Source organism: Squalius cephalus (genome assembly GCF_949319135.1).
Source record: "Squalius cephalus genome assembly, chromosome: 16".
Taxonomy (NCBI): domain Eukaryota; kingdom Metazoa; phylum Chordata; class Actinopteri; order Cypriniformes; family Leuciscidae; genus Squalius; species Squalius cephalus.
Genome location: NC_137137.1, coordinates 11676592 through 11693408, shown reverse-complemented (window position 1 = coordinate 11693408; position 16817 = coordinate 11676592). Strand labels below are relative to the sequence as shown.

General features: G+C 36.5%; 1 protein-coding gene across 1 annotated transcript; it reads left to right on the top strand.

Moving 5' to 3' along the window:
* The first annotated feature begins 5366 nt into the window (after positions 1 to 5366).
* Positions 5367 to 16789, top strand: gls2a (glutaminase 2a (liver, mitochondrial)). Its single transcript, XM_079897020.1, has 18 exons — positions 5367 to 5735; positions 5883 to 5970; positions 7808 to 7929; positions 8443 to 8572; positions 8677 to 8756; positions 9663 to 9826; positions 10263 to 10321; positions 12802 to 12834; positions 12929 to 12987; positions 13109 to 13175; positions 13268 to 13318; positions 13427 to 13603; positions 13854 to 13985; positions 14068 to 14160; positions 14252 to 14313; positions 14398 to 14474; positions 15204 to 15267; positions 15352 to 16789. Exons 1-18 carry the CDS (start codon positions 5542 to 5544, stop codon positions 15599 to 15601), a joined length of 1902 nt encoding a protein of 633 aa, XP_079753146.1. The 5' UTR covers positions 5367 to 5541; the 3' UTR covers positions 15602 to 16789.
* Positions 16790 to 16817: the final 28 nt, after the last annotated feature.

Here is a 16817-nt window from a genome sequence, read left to right as displayed (position 1 = left end):
GTGATTGGCATAAGGCGTCAGAAGGCCGATCCGTGCCCGAAGATTAAGCGCCCGCCAGGCTTTTCTTCCAAATGTGGAGCTTTTTGTCCATTCTTTGAAAGCTAAAAGGGAATAAAGCAGAATTAAGTGAATAAAATCAACTACATGACATACAAGACCCTGAAACACTCACTTTACAAAATGTTCTGACCCATGTGCCAAGATAAGATGCCCAACGGCCTCACATGAGTGAACATTTGTGTCACTTGAGACTAAACCGTAATTAAAATGCCCAACAAAGTATTTGCATGACAGTTAATTAAAATGAAAACATTTTCTGGGATAATTCACCTTTCAAGGCACGTTCACACCACGGAAGATGACTATAATGGTAATATCATTTTAAAAATCATTCTAAATTTAAAAGAGTAGCAGTGTCCAGACAACAACTATAAAGATAAGGCCACAGATATCATTAGAATCACTTTCAAAACTTTTTTTCCCCAGCTGACAGCCAATCTTGCTATTAAGAGCTCAAGCATTTCAACTAAAGCGACGGATGGACAAACTGCTGCACATGCTTTGAATGAACAAAACATTATCGTGCTTTGGTGTGGATGCTAATATAGTTGTCATATTAGCATTATAGGCATATTAGCATATATAGCATTATAGTTGTTATAGTTATCTTTCTTGGCGTGAACAGGCCTTCAGTTTAATCAGCCTGTCACGGCCGTGGGAAACCGAACTGTTCTGTTTGATATTACAGTCCACATATGGGGCCTGAAGTGGGGGAAGGATTCGTTCTGTCTTTGTTTGGTCTAATAAAGCTTTCTATTTATTCTCATAACTTCTGAGATAAGCTATGGCAAACAGAGAGGCTGGTGTCCTGGGATTTTTTGAATGAAGAGTCCCTGTTGATAGAGTGATTTAGGCCACAAATGAGCTTAATTTATCTAGGACACCACTGTCTGGGTTTAACAGCTCCCTTTTTGACTTCATCCAAAACTTAATGCGTTTCATTTCTGATCCAGCTTTCACTATTTGATTTAATCAAAACTCTTGATCAGGGGGGTTTTAAATGGCGGGCCAGGGTCCTCCAGAGGGACGCAAGGGGGAACTACAGGGGGTTCACAGAAAATTTCAGGATTTGATCATATAGGGATCTTTCGCATCAAAAAGTTAGAAAATCTTGCACTGAATCATTGAGGCTTTTGTAATATTGCCTCAGGTGTGATTTTATATCATAGAGCTCTGTGCAAAACCAGTGCTTCATGTAGTCTACTTTCAGTGGAACCAATAGTGTTTACCAATGCTGGATCTATGAACAAACACACGCGCACACACACACAATGATTACTTAAACAAAACAAACAGTTCACCACAGGATTCTGCATTCTTAGCAGCTCCCTGGTACAAATTCGAGGGTGAACTGGCCTGAGAAACTGACTCTGTTCGTGGACATTGCAGTCCAAAATCCTCATCAAGGTTCTCTAAGAATCCAGGTAGAATGTGGATACCTATTCTTACACAACACCAGCACCATAAAGTGAAGAAGAAGAATCATTAACAATGAGAGTCATCAAAGCCAGGTCCAATAATTTTTTTTTAAATAAAATAAACAAAAAAGAAGAATCTATATGTGCAAATATAAATCAGTATAATTATATACACAAACACACACACACACACACACACACACACACACATATATATATATATATATATATATATATATATATATATATATATATATATATATATATATATGAAGACCTCCAATGCAAAAGCCTCTAAATGTCACCTCTGTCAAAAATGAGATAATATTATTGAATGAATGCTCTCTGCACATAGTATACGTTCATCAAATACTTTAATTTCAAACTCTCTAAATCCCAGCCTCAGCCCATTCAGAAATGCTGGTACTTGGGTAGAAACCTATAGGAGCCTGATAAAAATGTTAAAATTAAACAAAAACTTTAGACGGACTTTTGCATCTTAAGTCTTCATATATATAAATATAAATATAAATATATAGCTGTAAATTTAAAAGTAAAGTTACTTTGCTAGTTACTTGGGAAAAGTAATCTGATGTAAGCTTGTGTTGCGTTACTGATCACAAGAATAAATTACATGTTAAAATATATTAAAGTTTCTATAAATGGTAATAATGTTTCATCAAGTAAATGTAGGCTTGGTGAGCATAAGAGACTTCAAATATATTTTAAAAAAACTCCAAACTTTTGAACGGTAGTGTATCTACACATACTGTGTATATTTTTGGTTGCAAAATATGTGTTACAGAATCAACTGATAATCAATAATGAGAGCTTAATGAATAAATAATGGTTGCAGTCCGGAATTATTGACATCCTATAATTTCTTAATTTTCTTAGAGCAAAATGCATTTTTGAGTTTCACCATTTACACATGGCAGTTATGGCCAGTACAGAGATCAGAGAAAGTTGGGAGAGGCAGAAAGGAGGAAGATGGAGGGGAGAGAGGGGGGTTTAAGATGGAGCAGGTAGACAAAGCCTGCATTCATGGACACAGTGAAGGAATGAAAAACATTCTCCACCAAGAGACGCATGGTCATCGGTAGGGCATGGGTTAGGGTTGCGTGCATGTGCGTTTGGATGTGTGTGTGCCAACACGAAAGGATATAATACGAGGGGAAGGGGTGTTTGATCTAATGATAAGTGGGTGTAATTTTACTCCAGGCTCTGGTTAAAAGGAGCCCTCGCTTCAAAATCTATCAGCTGCCGTGGAGCTGGTCAGAGGAAAAGAGTGGGGAGAATGTCAAATTGCATGGGTAAAAAGTGTGAGGTTTTTTAGTGTGAGTATGTGTTAGTAAGTGTGTGACCGGTCCCCAAAGACAACAGTACAATGGCCCACACAGCCTCTGTGGAATGCATTCAATCAGAGTTCACAGGCAATTCTGTCAGTGTAAAACTTAAAAAAAGAACACCTTTCACTTATTTTTATGCTTTTCCACAAACTGAACAAATTGAGACTGTAAATAAACCCCCCAGTGTAACTGAAAGGATAATGTCTGGTCTGGTATTCGACTGTGGGAAGGTGAGGTTAGTCAGTATGTTGGACTCGACTGATTCTCCGTGTCCGTTTACAGAGGTGAGTTGGTGCGGTCTGCCCCCTACAGGCAAAAAGGGATATTAACAGCGCTCCTGGTTGGATGGGGGACGCAAAAGTAGGTACTGCCAGCTGCCACAGAATCCTCGTTTTAGTCTAGTCAGATCATATGGACATTATGAGCAATTCGACTTATAAAAATACATTTAAAAGTGCAAATTCACACAAATTATAAACACTGAACTGTTTTATACGGAAAAGATCCACTGACACCTATATCAGAGCTGGGCTTGAACTGCGTAGTTACACCAAAGTCCACCAGGGGGAGCCACAAAAGAGCAAAGCCGATTCAGTTCTCAGATCTGTTGGATACTGAAACTCATCACTTATAGGATATATGAGCTCATAAAATGGTTGTGGTTAACTGCAAAGGCTCAAATGTGTAAAAATTACGAGAAATTTGAGTTAACTGAATACAGTCTGACCAGAGCAAAGGGGTCAACTGGATATGGTACCTTTGACCCAAATCCAAGGTTGACCATGAGCTATGAGTCACGCAGAACCAAGACTCTGAAATGACATCTCAGAAGGTCTAGAATGACAATAGTATGATCAGGGACTTCATGACATGAAAATAAACAGGAATGTTGCTTCAGACCCTTTGATGAGGTGAGCCGACTATGGTCCACTATTATATAACCCACTGTCGGGCATGGGGGGGCCTGCTACTATGAATTTAAGTAAAAGAGTAGGAGTATGATGATCGCAACTTTTTCAACCCAGCAAATTTTGACAAGAATTTTACATAAAAAGTCATTAGTGGTGGAAAGAAATGAGAAATTTTGAATTAAATAAAACATTTTACATTTTTGCATTTTGTGACATTCATTTTATTTTTTCCATCCTAATTGTAAACAGTGAAGCATCAACATTACAAAATTGTGAGGTTACAGGATAGTAGTATAAAAGTATAAATACTGGACAATACAAACCTTTAAAAAAATCTTTTGCTTTCTGACCAGCAATTCTATCTTGTCAGAACTTGACTTCTAAGTTTCTGTATTTTCTATGTAACAGGAAGTAGAACCCAAGTGCAGTTTATTTCCCAAACATGATCGAACATGATTACCACCAGTGGTTACACAAAACAATTCTTGACCAGGAACAAGGCAAACATGAGGGCTTAAATACACAAGGACTAATGACAAGACAAGGGACACCTGTGCACAATGAAACAATGAACAAATGACAACACAGAACACATGGCAGGATCACATGAATAAAACAGGGGATCACATCAAATCAACATATTAGAATGATTTCTATAGGAAACAAGAACATAAAACAAAAACAAAACGTGCAAGATCCAAAGCTTAATTTTCATCAGCCATTTCTCCAGTCTTCAGTGTCACATGATCCTATAGAAATCATTATAATATGCTGATTTGATATTCAGTTATCATCAATGTTGGAAACAGTGCTGCCTAATATTTTTTGGAACCTGTGATACTTTTTTTCAGGATTCATTGATGAATAAAAGTTACAAAGAGCAACATTTTAAAATATATTCAAATAGAAAACCATTATTTTAAATTGTAATAATATTTCACAATATTACTGTTTTTTTCTGTATTTTTGATCTAAGGCTTGATGAGTATAAGAGACTTCTTTCAAAAACATTAAAAATAGTAATGTTTCCAAACTTTTGAACGGTACTGTGTGTGTGTGTGTGTGTGTGTGTGTGTGTGTGTGTGTGTGTGTGTGTGTGTGTGCGTGTGTGTGCGTGCGTGCGTGCTTGTGCTTGTGCGTGACGGTGTATGTGTATGTGTGTTTGTGTTTATTGTAAATATCAATGTAATATCATAATACATTTATTTGTACAATTTTAATAACTGAATGGTAACTGAATGTGAATCAATCAGTTATTAATTCAAAATGTTTTGCCACTGGTCACAAATGTTTACATGTATTGTGATCATGTGATTTATGTGAATAAGACCTATATATATCCTTTATAGCTACCTCTTTATAGACCCTTCCAAGCTCAAAAGTAAACCTTGGTCACAAATATTATCGGTGGGATTCAATGGGTTAATATTTATTTCAGATTTTGTGCCTTCTGACAAGTGGCAAAATGTCCATGCTCAGTAAGTCTGCCCTTTTTTGTACAGTTCTACTATTGAGCCATCTACATGTGTTCTGGCATCCACCAATGATCTATCTCTTTTTTGCCCCACCGCCACAGCCGCCAGGAGGCGTGTCCTCCTCACCTGCGTATGATGATAAGATCCCTCGGTTACTGGGCAATTTTGTCAACAGAAGTCACTACCTTGCCTCGTGGGACGATCAAGCACTTGGAATCCAACAGAAAGCACGCGATACATAAGAATACGAGACACGCGTTGTTTATTCAGACTATTTTACAGCTGTTATAGGTCGTTGGTTTAGAAGTAAAACATTTCTGGATAGATTATGCATGGTGTTAAAACCCTACTGGCGTCTAGAGCTGGTGTTTTGCTCATAAGGAATGGTGGAAAATGGGAGAGAGTTGCGGGAAGTTTGGAAAGAAGACACTCACCTGCTCGGCTGTTGCACACGAGCGCATCACCGGGCCAGCATCCTCGCCATCAGCACGTGATCGCAGAGACGGACGCCGGCACGTGCAGGTAAATCCTCGGAGAGGCGTAGAGAAAATATAAAGTCCTTTTAAGAATTGATTTCGGAGGGGTGACTATCTTAATTAAATTAATTGTATTATGCATTGTATTTTGGTAAAACGTGTTGTTTTCTAATTTGTCTTGTGTTTTGAGCAGTAAGAAGGTGGTTGCTGGGTTGGAGGACTTGTTGTTCTACACAATCACCCAGGGAAAAGAGAAACTCTCAGTGGCACGTTTCCTGACAGTGAGTTGCTCGAGAGTAACAGTGCTGATGACATTATGCGTGTGACTTAGTCAGCATGTACTGCTGTGGCTATCTGTCAAACCAAATGGAATAAAATGCATGCTATAAACATCATGTACACTCATGCTCTCTATTTTTTTTAGTATGATTAAAATAAGACACTTTTATTCTTACACAGATTATAATCATAAATCTTTGGTATTATATAATAGTACTATATATAGACGTCATGTTTGTGCCAGGTGTCTGGGCTACATTAAAGCCCCTAATATATCTATTCCCAAACACATGTGGATCCATATTTGGATGTTGGAGTTTATACTACAAGAAGGAAGCATAAAATTATGGACTGTTTTAACCAAGGTAACACATAAAATTTCCAGGCATAGTGCTGCACCTTCTTGTGAGTGTGTTTGTGTGTGTGCTTCAGTGCACATGCCACCCAGAAATAGATAGCTATTAAAGTGTCTGCTATAATTTATATGCATGGGGTTGTTTTGTCTATATATGATGGTCATCTCCACCAGCTGCAGTCTAACAACTCAGATGCCATATACTATTGAATGAAGATAACATGTTCCTACCAAATGACTGATGGTAAACTCTTTCATTTGACTTGTGTAAACACTGTTGCACAGTACCATAGCACCTTCATATTTTAGTCTTTGATTGAATCTATTTACTGACTTAATGTATGTTCCTGTGCTTATTGTAAACAATTCATCCATGTTCCAAAAAACTTGCCTTCGTAATTTTTTTAATCAAAATGTAAGATCTTGCTCTGGCTTTGAAAGACTTTCTTTTTCTGACACCTGTCATATAGCCTAGAGACCACTTTTTACGATCCATTAGACTCCTAATGGATCAAATCAAGCCCCACTTTCTTCTCATAATTTCCTGTTTCACTCGCAAATGCACTACCGATCTAAAGTTTAGGCTCAGTAAAAATTTAGGTTGCACTTTATTTTACAATTCGTGCACTTTACATGTACTTACAGTTTACTTACCTAAGAAAGTACTGGTTAATATAAGGCAACTACATGGGTTAAGGTTAGGTTTAGGGGTAGGTTCAGGGTTAGTACCTAGTTATTACCCAGTACAAAAAAAAAAAAAAAAAAACTATTTCACAGTTTGCGTTCTCGAGCTACCAGGCACTGTTGTTGTGCATGTGAATCGATCAAAACTAACTTTAGCTGGACAATAACTTTATTCTAGAGCTGCTGTAAAGCCTTGAAATTTTTTTTTCAAAGTAGTCTCTTATGTTATGAAATATTATTACTATATTAAATAACTGTTTTCTGTTTTAATATGCATTAAAATTTAGTTTATTCCTTTGAGGGCGAAGCTGAATTTTCCGCAGCCATTACTCCAGTCTTCATCATTCTAATATGCTGATTTACTGCTCAAGTTTCTCATTATTATGTTGTTATATTATGTCTCATTATATTTCTCATTACAATGTTGAAAAAGGTTGTGCTGTTGTTATAGTTTTTTGGAAACCTGATATATTTTCTTTGATTCTTCGGTGAATGGAACGTTTAAAAGAACAGAATTTATTTTAAATAAAATCTTTGTAACATTATACATGTCTTTTCTGTTACTTTTGATCAGTTTATTTCATACCTGCTAAATAACAGTAGTGTAAATCAACTGGGTTGTGAACGCTGTTTCAAGCTGACATTAAATGTCTCTATATAACTTATTTTATGCTCCTGAACTGGTACTGTAGTTCATCATATAAATTTGTGCTAAAATTTTCAAGCAATAATTTTTCACTGAACTGTGTTTTGACAATGAATTATCCCGGTATTAAAATACATGTTGTTGTATTTCTTAGGCACTCAAAAGTACAGGCTTGCTGACCTCTGACCCCCGTTTGAGAGACTGCATGCGACAGATCCATCAAGCTGTCCAAGAGTCTGTTGGAATGACAATGATGGACCAGGAACTGTTCAGAAAGTGGGTAGAAAATTGACTCAGCAATGCAAAGAGTGAGAGAATATGTGTTCATATGTGTTTTTAGTGATTTATCATCACTTTCAGTTTACCGCCTACAGCTGTTGTGACTCATGCCCCTTGCGGGTAAATGATAGCTCAAATTTCTTGGAAGGCTGGAAATATAAGCAGTTGATTCATCATGCCCACATATCATCACATACAAATGCTTCACCTGACTTTCTGCTCCCCAACAGAGATAAATACAACACTCCACCTGTTGTATTTGTATGTATTGTGTGTATATGCTTCCTGCTGGAGCGTGTGTGGAGCTAAGCTATGTTAAGCAGTGATAACGTGTTTGTTAGTCCTCTGAGGCACAGCTTATTTTTCTTTTGAACCGATTCCGTCAGTGTTAATAAACATGGATCAAATATCATTTTCAGCCATGTACAACTCTCTTAGCACATTACTGATCACAGGTGGCCATTAAGTCACAGTTGTGTCACATTGGCATATGTGTGTTTCTGTTTCTAGATGCGTTGGCAGTAACATAGTCCTCCTGACTCAAGCCTTCCAAAGGAAGTTCATCATTCCAGACTTTGAGGCCTTTACCTCCCTTATAAACCATTTGTATTATAACGTACAGGCTCAGCAAGGAGGGAAAGTAAGACATTGATTTTCCTTATCGCTGTTTCTGAATCACCTTGTCTTTTAAAAACACATTTATTTACTTCTAATCTTTATTGGTCCCTGTGCGTGTTTTCTCAGGTAGCAGACTACATCCCTCAGTTGGCTAAGTTCAGTCCACACCTCTGGGGAGTTTCTCTGTGCACAGTGGATGGTCAGAGGTAAAATATACTATCTTCAAACTTTCTTTATTCACATCTGTGTGATGAAAGTAACTTTTTGCAGCATCTGTAAAACAATTGAAGCATTTGCAAACAATGTACATTTGACCACATTTTCTGACACTACGTTCAAAGTTTGGGGTGCTAAGGGGGTGGGGAGGATTTAAAAAAAAAGCTTTTATTGAGCATGAATGCATTATTAAATTGGTCAAAAGTGGCTTTTCTTTTGAATTTTCTATTCATCAAAAAGTCCTAAAATAAAATGAATTAAATGAAAATATTGTCAACATTGATAATAAGACAGGTTTCTTGAGCACCAAATCTGCATATTAGAATGATTTCTGAACGACTGGAGTAATGGCTGCTGGAAATTCAGCTGGAATAAATTAAAATTTTAAATATATTAAAATAGAGCCGTTATTTTAACTTGTAGTAATATTTAACAACATTACTGTTTTTTACTTTTTACTGTATTTTTAATTTTTATATATTTTTAAATACATGCAGCCTTGGTGAGCATGAGACTACTTTCAAAAACCTTCTTTCAAAATCAACCATTACCTTTTGAATGGTATTGTATTTCAAAATAAGTGTACAATAATTTTCTTGTAAATATTTCTAAAATACAATATTGTAAATATTGTCTCAACAACAGTATACTTTTTTATATATTTTGTCAACGGTTTTGATCTTTGAATCATTGACATCACTTCTCACTATCAAACTCATCATATTATCATTCTTACAGTTCGATTCAATGTGTTATGGTGGCCAAGAACTTTATTAATCCATAAGTTCTTGCTTTCTGGTTAATTCTGGATCTTGAATAATAGCAATTCTGTCTTTTTTTCTCTTCTTATCCCTCTCTCACTATATCTTTCATTTGATCTCTTCCTCTTTACATAGGCATTCTATAGGGGACACGAATATGCCATTTTGTCTGCAGTCATGTGTGAAGCCTCTGGAGTATGCGCTGGCCGTGCATGAGGCTGGCACTGAACATGTGCACAAATATGTGGGGAAAGAACCTAGTGGCCTCAAGTTCAACAAACTCTTTTTAGATGAAGAGGGTGAGAAACCATCAAAATCTGTCTTATTTCTCTTTTTGTTGGTGTCACTCAAAGATATGGCCCCACAAATAGTATTTGGACATTTAAAGTGAAACATTGTCAGTATACTTGTATTTTATTAATCTTTCTTTTATTTTCCCTGGAAGAAACTCCAGAGGTTCAAAATCAATGACATGACTCTAAATTAGTGATCTCACAGGCTCATTGTGTTCTATTGCAACATGAAGTCTGGGGAACAAGAGGAAGCTGTAAAACAGTTGTCAGTTAACAGTATTACGTCCTTTCAGTATAAGCCTTATCAATGGATTTCCTCACCTCTGAGGAACATTGCATCTGCAATCTTTGCTGGAGCTTTATTGAATCCTTCCCAGCCAACATGATGCTCCTTTGACATTAAGATTTGATCATTTGTAAACTTTTTTGGGGGGTTTCCCAGATAAACCTCATAATCCCATGGTGAATGCAGGAGCCATTGTAATCAGCTCTCTCATTAAGGTAAGAGGCTATTTTTGTAAATTTTTAGTTCACTGTTGATATACATTCATCATAATAATACCACAAGTACAAACTCAATGAAATTCCTACAGCCATAACACATTAATTTGTTCGTTCATTTTATTTTTGTCCCAGCCTTTACAGGGACACCCTTTAACCCTTACCTTGAAGAGTTAAATTAAGCAGCATTGCTGTGGTGCATGTTATTGATATTGGAAATTATTACTGTGACAGGCAAAGTGCTTTTATTGGGACAAAATTATGTTTCTGTCCTTTCCTTTTGACCTGATTTTCAATATCTGACAAGGTGTGTGTTTGTGTGTATGGTGGTAGTGGGTGGTCCAATGAGGAATCACATAATAAGGGCTGCTAGTGGTCAAGAGGTGTGTCTAAACAGCCAATCAGAAGATGTGCTGAGAAATACGCCTTTCAGTGTGTTTAAAAGGGCTGCTATGAAAGAGTAAAAGGTTTCAGTGGTTTAACTGATAAAAAAAAAAAACTAACTGCATGTATAATTAAGGGACTCCTTACTTGTAGTATTAGTTTCTAATTTGACCTATGCTCTTAAATATGTTACACAACCTCACGGAGCACAGACACACTGGAGTACATTTTAAGATGAAGACATCTAACAGCTGTGATCGCATTACACTGACCTTCTGGACTCCCTCGTGGAACTTTTCATCTTAACGTCACACCTTAGGACATATGAAACCCAATATGTGTACCACTGTACCACATGGTCAGTCACGTTTATGGATTTTTATAGGATGAGACAGTTATGATCTCATATCATACCACATTTTCTTTGCTGCACGTCTGTGCACACTGCCACCAAGTGTCTAAATACAGCACTGTATTACTGTTTGCAGAGGGATCTTTGGATCAATCCCAAAACAAACTGTCACTGGAACCACTGTTAGCTATTTTTTTGCTGGCGAACAGAAACTAATATTTATACAATTGATTTTGTGCCCATTTGACTAAATGTGAAGAATTAGTGGACAGAGTGAATGTTGAATGTGTTGTGTGTTTCACATCTGACTCTTTCCTTTTGGATCTTTCTGACTGTGTTTGTACTTGTCTTGAAGATAAGTAGCATTAGCTATGGGTTAGCCCTCAGAAATTTCTAATGGCTTTTTGAAATGTACTATATTTATGAGTAAAATAAGCCATTATATATATAGACTAAACATATCACAAGGATTTAAGTTTATTGGCTTGATGAATCACAAAACTTGTGTAGTCCTTTAGAAGCAACTTCTTAGCAACTTACATTTTAAAGCACACAATAGTTTTAAAAAAAAAATCACATTTGAGGTATAACTATGTCATTTATATTGTTGAACAATATTTGAAAGTCCTTTTAATATTACTCATAAATAAAATTAGCGAATTAGCCTTTTGTGCGAATTAGCCTACCAGGTTAGCCTACTATTACTGCTTTTAGTATGAGTTGTATTGGCTTGACTACACTTGTGAAAAAGAAGTGCGCTTAATTCTATTGAATGTGCACTTGTAGTAAACTTCAAATCTTAAAAGTATACTTTTAAAAAACTGCATTTGCAGATATAATAATAATAATGAAATAAAAGGCCACTTAAGTGTGAGAGTGCACTTTAATGACTGTTTATTACACATTTAAGGACACTTTAAATAGTACATTTTAAATGATTATGTTTTAATAATCTTTTGTCGTGCTTTAAAGAAGTACACTTATTTTGATGTGTTGACTTGTACTAAAGCTAATGTACTTGATTTAAATTTTAACTTATATTTGATATAACATTTAAATGTACTAAATTGCAACTTCAAAAGAAATTTCATTAAAGTATATTTTAATTTACAGAACTAGTACATTTGACAGAACATAATTTCAAGAGTTGGTTCACCCAAAAATGAAAATTCTATCATTAATTACTCACCCTCATGTCGTTCCAAACCCGTAAGACTTTCGTTCATCATCGGAACACAAAAGAAGATCTTTTTAATGAAACCTGAGAGATCTCTGTCCCTACATTGACAGTCTATGCAACTACCACTTTCAAACCTGAGAAAGGTAACTTAGTAAAGACATCATTAAAATAATCCATGTGACTCCAGTGGTTTAACCTCAGCTTTATGAAGCGACGCGAGTACTTTGCGCAAAAAACATAATTTACCACTTTAATTACAAATTATATCTCCAACACACATTCACTAGACTAGAGCACTACGATGCAATTTTGCGTGTTGTGTCGTTGACGCAAGAGCAATTCTTGTCACGTGAACGTGCGTTACAGATTAAAGGGATAGTTCGCCTTAAAATTTAAATTTTGTCATCATTGACTCGCCCTCAGTTGTTACAAACCTGTATGAGTTTCTTTCTTCTGTTGAACACAAAACAAAATATTTTTAAGAATGTTGGTAACCAGACAGTTGACAGTAGCCTTTTCTTACTTATTTTCTCACTTTCTCTTTTTTTTTTGTCTCTATTACAGCCTGGTTCCAACAAGGCAGAGAAGTTTGACTTTGTGAGTACACTGCAACATCTCCACCATGTGAAATATCCCAGGTTTTTAATTTGATCTCACTTGTTATAAAAATTGATTTCTGTTTGTCGGTCAGATGATGGATTATCTGAAGAGAATGACTGGCAAAGAATATGTTGGGTTCAGTAATGCCACGTGAGTTTTTAATATAACTCTTTAATTTGTATCAAATCACACTCTCCTAGAGGTGAACCTAGTTGATATGTAATTTTTACTGTTTTTTTGGTGAATGATAACATTTTCTTGCTTTTTATAGTTTCCAGTCAGAGAAAGAGACCGGTGACAGGAACTATGCAATTGGCTATTATCTCAAAGAAAAAAAAGTGAGTGTTTTTTTGGTTATTGTTTCTTTTATAAGCCTAATGATGGGATTTGTCAGCCTTTCTCACCTGCTGCTCTGCTCTTTTTCCTGTAGTGTTTTCCCAGTGGAGTTGACATGATGGCAGCCCTTGACTTCTACTTTCAGGTAAATGAACTGTCATTCTGACACATACCAATTGTGTTTAAAAGTAGAACTTGCTATTATTGCTCATACTAAACACAAAATATGTTTATGCCATTCTTTCATTTCCAGCTGTGCTCTATTGAGGTGACATGTGAGTCCGGCAGCGTCATGGCAGCCACATTAGCTAATGGAGGGATCTGTCCAATCACAGGCGAGCGTGTGCTCAGTGCCGAGGCCGTCCGAAACACTCTCAGTCTCATGCACTCCTGCGGCATGTACGACTTCTCTGGCCAGTTTGCCTTTCACGTGAGTCACACACTCACAGCCAAATGATTGCTTGCAGAATTCCTCAGTGTGAGAAAGTACAGACACAATGGACTTTACAGCTAGATGAAACTATTTCAGTTATTTACTTTAAACCTCAGCTAATTACTCTTATAAAATCACTGTTATTAGATGGGGCCATGCTGCAAAAGACGTGAGACGCATGTGCAATGTGTTTACATTGAAAAACAGTGAAATGTGTAAACCGGCCCTATGTGTGTCTCTTCCTCAGGTGGGTTTGCCTGCTAAATCTGGGGTGTCTGGTGCCGTGCTGCTCGTAGTTCCTAATATTATGGGAGTAATGTGCTGGTCTCCGCCTCTTGACCGTGTCGGCAATAGCATCCGAGGCATCCACTTCTGCCAGGTACTTTTTCATGATCTCTGCTTTTGTCTCTCTTTCTATATCTTTATTTTTCTCTGAGACCATTAACTTGTTTCTCTTTTAGGAGCTAGTCTCGCTGTTTAACTTCCATAATTATGACAATCTGAGACACTTTGCGAAGAAGTTAGACCCTCGCAGACAGACAGGCCACGAGAGGGTGAGACCACAGACCAAATTTGCCATTTCATTCACACTGTGCTAACAAAGCAAATAGTTAATAAGCACTGATTATATTGAATATATTTCAGAACAAGTCTGTGGTGGATCTGATGTTTGCTGCTTACAGTGGTGATGTTTCAGCTCTCAGGAGGTAAAAATCTCTTTCTTTTTAAAAATATCCCAATATTTTTATGTGAATGGTCATGAGCAACAATGAGCTATTCATTTGTTTCAGAATTGCTCTCTCTGCAGTCAATATGGAATTGACTGACTATGACATCCGTACCGCCCTACATGTGTCCTCATCAGAAGGTAATAAGGCATTTTTTCAGACAGGATGAAAAATGTGTTTTTATGTATCTCCACTACCATTAAAAAGTTTAGGGTCCGTAAGAATTTTTGCCATTAATACTTTTATTCAGCAAGGATGCATTAAATTGATCACAGGTGAAGTGACTTTAAATAACTGCTGTTCTTATTCATCAAAGAATCCTGAACAATATGTATCACAAAAAATATAAAGCAGTAAAACTGTTTTCAACATTGATAATAATAAGAAATGATTCTTAAGCACCAAGTCAGCATATTTGAATGATTTATGAAGAATCATAAATGCAGCCTTACTTAGCATAAGAGACGTATTTCAATAAATCAACTTCAGCTTTCGATTGAGTTATTTCTAGTCTAACCAGCAACAAATGCATGACATTTTTACCGTCCCAATCCAAATCACATTCATATGTGGTTGATATATAATGAGTGAATGCATGATCTAAAATACAGTAATGCCTCAAATGGTTATTTTGTCTCATGTGCCTCATGATTTGGTGTCATAATGGCGGTAAAAAATAAAAGATTTTCTGTCAGTTGTTGTCTTTTGGCATCGTTCTGATGCTCAAGTCATTATTTAATTCATTCCTACTATCATCACTAACAGCGTGAACAGTGAGTCCTAAAGTTTGAATTGTGAAATCTGAATTGGATGTAAATGAAAAACTAATTTATGCATTTATTAATAGGTTCCTAAAACTCTGATTTCAGGGCACTTAGATGCGGTCAAGTTTTTAACAGATACCTGCAAAGTCAACCCCAATGCAAAGGACAGGTAAGGCAAAACTCACCTCCCTTGCACTTTTTGTGGTCTGTTTTTGTTTCATTGATTTAAAATGCATGCCAATCTGTTCTTCAGATGGGGGAACACACCTCTCGATGACGCTATGCAGTTCGGGCACAACGCAGTGGTCAAGGTACTACAGGAGTACCAGAGCATTTACACACACACACTAATGCCAGAGGAGCTCAGCGCTGACACGTGTCCCGATTCCTCCATTGACGCAGAGGAACTGAATTCTATTGGAGACGCTGAATGGTTTAGTTTGAGTGAGAACTACCACGGGAAATGCCAAACCGCAGTGTCTCGGGACTTCAGGGAAGCATGAGTGTGTGAGATTTATGACAAAGCCTGTGTAAGGACTGAGCAGGTGTGCGCAGGTGTTACAGAGATAGTGCTTCAAACCAAAGCTTTGCTGTATGTAGACCTCGGCTAGCTTCTACTGATGGTTTAAGATAGTCATTACTGTAGGTTCTCAGACCTCCATTCAGTCTACTGTGGGATTATGAAACTACCAGGTACTTCCCGGTAATTTCTGGTACGGCTCCTCAAAGACAGTTTGGTTTATTCTTGGACCAATTTAGAAATGCTGAGGCTTCCTAGTTTATCCTTGCAGAAGATTTTTTATGTAAAAGCCTTAACTCAAAGGAAGCCTTAGGAACCAGGGGCCGGATTCACGAAACATTCTTAGGATTAAAATTCTTTAACTGCTATTTTAAAAAATTATTATATCCAAAAATACTTGAGAACAATTTTACAAAAAAAAGATAATAGCATTCTTAAGACAAAACTTAAGAATTCATATTCTTGAAAACTGTTCTTAAAAATACTTATAAATAACTTCGTAAAGTTAGGATAAGCTCTAACGTAAATCCCTGAAGATAAGAGGTTTAATGAATTCGAGTTGTTTAAAATATCTAGCATTTCAACACAACACTAGCTTGAACTTTAGGAACCATCTGTTGAACTTCGAATTTATCTTTACTTATCTTAACTTTTCTTAAGAAGATTTTTGTGACTCTGGCCCTGTTACTAAGTACAAGGTTAGTGTAAATTTAGCTGGCTGTCTATCAAAACAAACATGCATGCACATTAAAAAGTAGTTTATTTATAAAATAACCATACTGGAAATGTCATTACATCATACTGCCTTGAGTTAAGAGGTTAGCCAGCACTCTTCATAATGTGAACTGTAGCCCAGTTTCTGAGTCATTTTAAGTTATTAATAATTTTTGCCTAAACATTTTGAGCAGGTATTTGTATATTTGTACTATTCTTAAGATGTTGGAATATTTTATGTTTGTTAATAGACATTTTTGTAAAGTATTTAATGTAATTTAATATTGTTTTAATGTAGGGCAGAAAAGCTCTAACTGAACCCTCTGTGGACTTTGCACACAAGAAATGAATGGTATTTAAAACTTGGTACATGGACAAACTTTATTGCTGGATACAAAACTGGATGTTTTGAAAAAAATAAAGTTCAGATAGTTATAGAAGAGCGTTTGTTCCGAATGAAAGTGAAAAGTGTGAAATGGACAGAA

Coding starts and splice junctions, on each gene's coding strand:
- gls2a (XM_079897020.1), top strand. CDS start 5,542: ATGCATGGTGTTAAAACCCTACTGGCGTCTAGAGCTGGTGTTTTGCTC. Junction 8,573..8,676: donor AGGCTCAGCAAGGAGGGAAA/GTAAGACATTGA, acceptor GTGTTTTCTCAG/GTAGCAGACTACATCCCTCA. Junction 12,988..13,108: donor GTTGGGTTCAGTAATGCCAC/GTGAGTTTTTAA, acceptor TGCTTTTTATAG/TTTCCAGTCAGAGAAAGAGA.